The sequence below is a fragment of the Cariama cristata genome, unplaced genomic scaffold (genome assembly GCF_000690535.1).
Source record: "Cariama cristata isolate BGI_N322 unplaced genomic scaffold, ASM69053v1 scaffold17070, whole genome shotgun sequence".
NCBI classification, from domain to species: domain Eukaryota; kingdom Metazoa; phylum Chordata; class Aves; order Cariamiformes; family Cariamidae; genus Cariama; species Cariama cristata.
The window spans coordinates 1-7,771 of NW_009594248.1; the positions used below are offsets into that span (position 1 = coordinate 1).

At 56.1% G+C, this 7,771-nt stretch overlaps 1 protein-coding gene across 1 annotated transcript; it reads right to left on the reverse strand.

The window, feature by feature from the left end:
- Positions 1–1,177: 1,177 nt before the first annotated feature.
- Positions 1,178–5,924, reverse strand: KLHDC8A (kelch domain containing 8A). Its single transcript, XM_009697401.1, has 5 exons — positions 5,549–5,924; positions 3,568–3,732; positions 2,085–2,300; positions 1,590–1,691; positions 1,178–1,371 (listed from the first exon to the last, which is right to left on the reverse strand). The coding sequence occupies exons 1-5, from the start codon at positions 5,922–5,924 to the stop codon at positions 1,178–1,180; spliced, it is 1,053 nt and encodes a 350-aa protein (XP_009695703.1).
- Between the last annotated feature and the right edge of the window lie 1,847 nt (positions 5,925–7,771).

Genomic DNA, 7,771 nt, shown 5'->3' on the forward strand with positions numbered 1-7,771 from the left:
ACTGAGAGCCCCTCTCTTCCCCTTTTCAGTCTGGGTCCCACATTTTCATAGTCATAACCCTGCCGAAGGCCACAGCACGGACCGGGCTTCTCCGAAGAAAGCTTTTAATGGTGCAACTGCTACAAGCTAGAACTGTAACCCGACGGTTCGGACAGCCCACCCGCAATCTGTCTGAGGGGAGCAAAACCGGAGAGGAGGCGATGGCCGGGGCCTTCTGGCTTTGCTGCCAAAGCCATCACCAAAGCCACTACCGGGGCTCCACAACCAGAGGCAGGGCTCAGTTTTGCTCCCTTTTCCCAGGATTTAACAAAGATCTCAAATCATTAACAGAGCTAAAATACAGGTCAGAACATTGTAGATTGGGGCTATCGCTGTATCTGTGCTAGTATCTGTGCTAGTCCTGTGCCAAAAGTAAGGTCTTCCCTCGAGCCGAAATAGTGCCTTGGGCATTCATTCCTCCCAGGAACGTTGGCAACTCCTCGCTCCAGCTTCTGCCAAAGTGACAGTCGAATGCTACAGGTTTGCAGGAAAAGCCTTGCTATGAAGGCAAAAGAACGATCCCCTGAGTCTGGCTGCAGGTTAGGAGCTTCCCTTGTTGCAAGCCAAGGGGATCTGTGCAGCGAAGCGCACGTCGATCACAGGATGCTCGGAGAGGACAACATCACAACGGTTCTCCCTGAACCGCCACAGATTCCCCCCCGCCCCGCCACTGACCTGCCTGGTTACTCCCAACACCTCCAAACCCGTCGCCTTTGGTAGCGGGTCAGGATGGCCACAGGGAGACACTTGCCCATGCCCTGATCTCCAGAGTCCTTCCTGCTGGCAGGAGACACGGCACACCAGCGCTGCGAGCAGTTCCTTCATCTGGGTTTCCCCACAGAGCCCTGAAGGTGACCAGAGAGGACTCCTGGCCAAAGTGCTCCTTCCCTCCATGGGGCTGGAATGGCAGCGCCGGGGATGGAGAGGAACAGCAGCCCTGGCTGCAGGCTCCTGCCGGCCACGGCTCCAGAGCAAGGCTGGGTTTAGCTACCGGCAGGCAGAGCCGAGCTGCCGGGCTCCCAGGGCAGCTTGGGTGGTGCTCACCCAGCCTCAGCGCTGCCGGCAGCCACCCAGCACCATCACCACCGCTGCTGCCGGAGGCAGGGAGGGGCAGGGGCCTCCGCCGGGCAGGAACCAGCTAGGAATCGGAGAGGCACAGGGCCTCCACGGCACTGCTCAGGCCCTGGCTCACCCCGCCGACGGCCAGCAGGCAGTTCCGGACCACGATGCTGGAGCAGGCGCAGCGTGGGGTGGGCATGGGCGGCAGGCTCTCCCACTTGTTCTTCTCGGGGTGGAAAGCCTCTGCGGACTCCAGGACGGTCGGCTGGTTTCCTGGAAGCACAAATTGAGGCACAGGGTCATCTGGGACATAGTGGTAAGCATCCCTTGTCTGCTTTGGGACAGCGTCTGTGCTCTGGACTCCATCCCCTTACGGGGTCCGTTTTCCCTGCTCCCTCAGGCCACCGAGGGCCAGGATGTCTCCCCTCTGTAATGACAACAGGTGACTCACATATGCTTTTAAAGCATTACCGCCATCCCCAGTGCCTCACCTAGTCCCCCAGCCACGACAACTCTGCCTTTCAGGTAGCCAGCCACAAAGTCTGCTCGTCTTTTCTTCAGGTAGAAGGAGCGCTCCATCTTCAGCCAGCCACCTGGGAGGGACAGCACAGCCTGGGTGTGAGAGCAGCACCCACTCCTGGGAAGCCATCTGCCTCTCTGACCTACTTGCTTGTGGAAGTGCAGTTTTGCTGCTGCACCTTGGGATAATAAAGCCCCATGACAGAGGGGTCGGCTTCCTCACCACCACATCAGGAGGGAGCTGTCGAACCCAGCTGCCTCGGGACCATGGTTTTCCCCTCTGCTGCCTTGACTTGTTAATCCTGAGTGCAGACCTTCCTTTTAGGCTAGGCTCAAGGCACCAGCAGCCCCCAGCACTCAGCAGATGAGAGCTCTGTGCTCTGCGAGGACAGCAAAGCCCCAAAGCACAGCTTTGTGTGCCACCCACCCTGCTCCTCCGGAAAGGACAGAGCCGGGACAGCCCCCACCTTGTTCCATGTCAAACATGTCCACGGTCCTCATGAACTTGGGCTGCCGGTAGAGCCGTCCCTGCCGCAGGCCCCCGAGACTGAAGAGTTTGTCTTCCGTGGGCACGAAGCTGGAGAAGGCCCTTTTGTTGGGGATGTTGGGAAACCTGGTCCATGACCTGGTCTCTGTGTCAAAGACTTCGAAGGCATTGATAGCGTACTTGGACTGCCTTCCACCTGGGGCAGGGGAGATGGAAAGACAAGGGTCAGCTTGGCTCATAGCACCAAGCCAACGGCAGCAGGAACCAGAGCAGCCTCCCGGGACAGGCTGAGAGCGAGCTGCCAGCCGATGTGATGTCCTCGGGTCTCAAGTCACCTGCACGAGGGCCTGCTGAGCCAGGTAACTTCTCACCCTTGCGCTCCCTCTCCTTTACCTGCAGGTTCATGACATGAAAACACTTCATTTTTCAGTGCATCACACCCTCTGCTTCCCTCCACGCTGGCAGAAGCTGGTTGCTGGCACAGGAAGGTGTTTAGTATGCACCGGTTTAATCAAGACAAATTCACAGCAGAGCAGGGATCAGTGCTCAGGGAGCCTTTGCAATTCAGATGAGTTCAGCGCCAGTGCAATCCAGCAAGCCCCGGCCTTGCTGCCAAGCCCCTGATGGAGCAAGAGAGCCAGAGCAGCTGCTGCTACCACCGCCAGAGATGCGTATTATTCTTCCATCCATCAGATGCAGATGAATACAGCTATTCTCAGCTCAGATGCTCAGCGTGCCTTTGAAGGCAGAGCCTGTGCTTGCTACTGGGCGCACAAACTGTTCACCAGCAGCAAGCAAACTGCAAAACAGATCAAAGAGCCTTTTCTGGTAACCCCTAAAGAAAGCCAGGGCTGTCCGGCCGTTTGAGCAATCAGGACTTCTGCGTTTTGATCCCGAGATGCCATTTGGCCACGAGCTAACAGCAACATTTCTCTGCCTTAGTTTCCCTTTCCGTAAGGCAAAGCTAGTGAAAATGATCCCCTGCAAAAGGCTTGGTCCAGCATTTCCCAGCTACAGCCAGTCCTTCCTCAGCCAAAGGCAGACCCTTTGTGAAGCTGCGCGGTGCTTTGCTGATAGCAAATGCACAGAAGTATTTTTACTCGCTAGTTGAGTCCAAGGGCTTTTAGCGCAGTCGCAGGACTGCAAATCGAGCAGGCAAAGACCAGCTGTACCCTTGGCTGGGACAGGACAGGCCACCCCCCCAGCCCTGAGCTGCTGCCAGACCTGCGAGCTCCCGGGGCGTTCAAGGGTGCAGGGGCTCTCGTGGGCGCTGTGAATCCAAACCCAACACCAGCCCCACTCAAAACCACAGCTGCAAGCTTGGTATTTCTGAATGCGTGAGAAAGCAGGCAGGGATGGAGAAGAGCAGCACGCCCAAAAGCCTCTTTCCAGGGAGGGTTCTCAGTGCTCAGATCAAAGGACCTTCTTACCGAGGAGGAAGAGAAGGCAAGACTGCTTCTTACCCAGCACATAGATCTTGGTGCCTCGCAGGAAGGACGTGGCAGCGTACCTGGGTGTGGGCATGGCTGCCAGCGACACCCAGATGTCCTTGAGCATGTCGTAGTGCTGCAGGTAGTTGTGCGGTCGCAGGTCAGATCCCATCCCACCCGCTGCATAGACTCTGTAGTCTGGACAGGAGCAAGAAGCAAAAAAAAAAAAAATCCCACAAAATTATTATAGTAAAGCATCGGAAATCCCTCCCTGCAAAAACACATGCATCATCACGTGATGTGGACCAGAACCGTTCACTCCTACCCGAGTCCCCGTGTATGTCCCAAGCTCCCATCCCCGGGGCAGAGGGGAACGCACCAACCTCCCGGTCCCTGCAGCAACGCCGATGCTCTTCCCCCAGCCCCGCTCCCCCATTCGGGGGCTGCTGCCCTCAGCTCAGCTCCTGCTTTGCCCCACCAAGTTTTGGCACAGGATGGCAGCTCTGCGACCCGGACCGGAGGGCTCAGAGCCGAGACAAGGCACTGAGGCTACTTGTTCCTCGCCAAATCTGTACCAGCTATATCCACCTCTGGCTAATGGCAAACCTGACTCTCCAAAACAAAATCCCACCTGCGCAGCACCCACGTTTTCTCCTTCAACAAGCAGTTCACTCCACAGACAAGATTCAGGAGAGCAGTGACAGCAGCCCCACCTTTGCGGGCAGCCTTACAAGGCAGAGGCACTGAGGCTACTTGTTCCTCGCCAAATCTGTACCAGCTATATCCACCTCTGGCTAATGGCAAACCTGACTCTCCAAAACAAAATCCCACCTGCGCAGCACCCACGTTTTCTCCTTCAACAAGCAGTTCACTCCACAGACAAGATTCAGGAGAGCAGTGACAGCAGCCCCACCTTTGCGGGCAGCCTTACAAGGCAGATGAAAAAGCCGAGACCAGCCTGCATCCTGCAAGGATTTGGGCAGCTATTTCTGCTCCTGGCCTCTCACACCAAATTGACCCTGCCCTATCAGTCAGGCAAGTTTATACTCAGAGAAAATCATCCCCAAGATGGTAAACATTATTTTTAAACATTCCTTGATGGTAGCTTTTAAACACACTTAGGCAAACAAACCAAGCAGCTTTCAAAGAAGCTGCCTGGAGATTAGATTCGTAATCCCAGGCACAGCGGGAAGCTAGCTGACCTCAGGCACGCCGCTCGGGAACGCAACTCCCAGCCCCAGGCTCTTCAAAGCATGGCAGAGCATGCTAAAGGAAATAAACGCTCCCCATCTCTGCTTAGGAATTAAAAAGTGAGATGGGCTGATAAGGCAGAGCCTCGCAGGCATTTAACAAGCCCCATTTAAGGCAGCGGTTAAGCTTTCAGAGGGGAGCTACGCAGGAGCTCCTCACGAGATCAGTTGTTTCCCCTCCTCGTACAAAGATTTGAGCCCATGACTGTGAAGCCGACACTCTCCTGGCTGGTTCTGAGTTTGGACCAGAGCTGTCTCTTCAAACCAGAGCTGTTCTGTGGCTTTGAGACCCTCACCCTGGCTCCGCAGCTCAGCTAGGTCCTCTCAGCCTGGCTACACTCAGCCAGCAGCATCATTCCTATTTTTCCAGCACCTGCAGCACATAAAGGACGAGAATTTGCTACAAAACCCTGGAGAAGTTTGGTTTGAGACCCTGGAGCTTGGACCTGTCCGAAATACCCCCAGGTACCAGCACAACCACGGCCCTCGTGGCTCCAGAGCTGACGATACAGAGCAACCCCCAGGTTTACCAGCTTTCGGCCACCTACAGAACAGTTGTCTTTAGCAGGTGGGATATGACAAATACGTGGGGTTCAACTTCTGGAAGCACAGAAAAGGTTTTGGAAAACAACGTGACCCTGTGCCACTGCCCAGAAACCTTTTGTGCCTGATGCACCAAGCGATGCTAACCCTCCCCATCCCAGCACCCCACAAGCACCCCTCCCAGTCCTGGAAGGACACAGCAGGAACTGAACCCTCCTTGCCTTTTGCCGTCACCGAGATACCCATGGCTGCCTCTCTCAGCGAGTTCCTCTTCTTCCACTTGCCCTCATCTATGTTGTACATCTCCACTATCTTCAGCGGCATCTGATTCACTCCAATCCCTCCTATCACCATGATCCTCTTGCCCAAGGTGGCCACCGCCACCCCGGCCCGGGCCGTGGGCATGGGGGGCAGCGAGGTCCACTGGTCGGCCTCGGGGGAGTAGACCTCGAAGCAGTCCATGGGGACACCGGTGTCATTGCAGCCCCCGATGGCAAACACCTGCCCGCCAGCTTCCACCAGGGTCGAGTAGACCCTGCGGCTCGGGAGCGGGGCCAGGGTTTTCCACTGGAAGTCTTTGGTACTAGCGAGCTCCATGGTGGCCGGCGGGGCGAGGCAGCATCGGTTCCTGCCCAGGGCAGGGTGCTGGCTACGCTTCAAAACAGAGTAGAGAAGTGCCAGGGAAAAACAAGAGAAACACGACGTGCAAACACCATCCTCAGCCTGGCAGAGCTGCAGGCAGCCAGGGGCAGAGCAGGGATGGGAGCATCCCCGTCAGGCAGCCTCTCGCAGCCCCCAGTCCCCTCTGCCACCCCCCGACACAGCAGCAGCGACCGGTACCTTTCATTGTGTCTCCATTAATCCCGCAGTTCCAGATCTGCCTCAGAAGCTCACGCAGAGACCAATCCTAAAAATAAAACAAAACAAAAGAGGGAGGGAAGAAAAAAAAAGAAAAAGGCAAGAGAGGTTGGAGTCAGTTTGTTATCCTGTTTCCTGAGCATCCCCGCCCCCAAGCGACATTCAGACTGAGGAGGCTGCAAGCCGTCTGCTCACTTCCCTGGCTGTTTTCCTGCCTGCTGGAGAACTTCTCCTTGCGTCCTCCTTCTCTGACCCGATTACTCCCCCTGAGCCCTGTGCACATCCTCATGCAGACCCTGGGGAGAACCCACACCAGTAACCCCAGCTGGGAAAGGCTAAAGCCAGCACTCGCCTCCCTCCAGCCCCAACCCGCGGGCTCTGCAGGATCCAGAGAGCAGCCCAGAGTGGAGAGGCACAAGCTCTTGCTGGAAACCCATGATCTTTTTTTGGTCTTCTCTCTCAGAACGGCCATTAAGCATGCAGATGAGATTAATTAGTGCAGGAGGACAGAGAGAGGGCAAACAGAAAGGAACAAAGGCAGCGGCTTGCTCACTCGCCCAGCGTGGACCAAGATGCGCTTTGCATTGAGCATCTTCGCCTTCATTGTGTAACTGGGGTTGTTTAACAATTGCCCTTAAAGTCAGATTTATCTTTACCCTTGCAGACCCACCACATGCCACCTGCACAAACATTTGGCAACAGGACTGTAGGGCAGAGTGAGCCGCTGCCAAAAAAACCCAGAGGTGGCATACTCCTGGCTGAGCACCGCGCTGGCCTAGGGCAGCATCATCCCCTCTTCTCCCCAGGCACAGCCTCCTGAGGGTTTTCCCCATGGATGCTGAGGTCCCACTGAGCCCTTGAAAAGAGCTCCCCTGGCAGCAGAGCAGGGCCGGCTGGTTCAGTTTTTCTGCAGACCACAGTTTGAAAGCCCCCGGAGCAGAGGTGTGCTCCCGGATCCCCTTCCCTGTCCCCCCAGCCCAAGGCCAGCGCCCCAGCACATCTGCTGCTTGGGGTTGTTTCTCCTTCTGATACAGCAGCGCGGACGTGGGATGGGATGCAGAGAGCCAACTTGGTCTCTCCTGTCTAAGATACCTAAGCACAAATAAAGCAACCAACTGTTACGGCGCTTGGCTGTCTTAAGGGGATAGACTCCCTTCTCCCAAAAAGGAGAACCAGACTTGTTTTCTGCTGCTTCATCTGGAGCAGAGAGTAAACAAGTAGGTTCTGCAAAACTCCTTGACCTAGGAACAGGTCATCTCCACCCCGCAGCCCAGCACTTACTGCCCAGGTCTGGGCACCACTTCAGCTCCCTGAGCTCTCCGACAGCCAGAGCAGAGCCTGTAGCTTAGCAACAGCCACCTACAGCCACCTTTTGTCACCCTCACTTCGCTGATCCGGCTGGGTATCCTGATGCTTTCCAGGGACTACAGCATGGAGCAATGAGGTGAATCCCCGGGCTGCACGCAGGGCAGAGGCACATGGGCTGTTGCCACTGTACCCCAGAGTCACCCTGTGTGTAGCACACTGGGGATGCCACATTATTTCTTTCATAAATTCATGCCTGTGTGTTCATCAGGTAAGCAGGG

Excerpts from the sequence above, each read along its gene's own strand:
- KLHDC8A (XM_009697401.1), bottom strand. The coding sequence starts at position 5,924 with ATGGAGCTCGCTAGTACCAAAGACTTCCAGTGGAAAACCCTGGCCCCG. Across the intron at positions 2,301-3,567 it reads CACCAAGATCTATGTGCTGG|GTGGAAGGCAGTCCAAGTAC; the intron begins GTAAGAAGCAGT and ends CCCCTGCCCCAG. Across the intron at positions 1,372-1,589 it reads TGTCGTGGCTGGGGGACTAG|GAAACCAGCCGACCGTCCTG; the intron begins GTGAGGCACTGG and ends TTGTGCTTCCAG.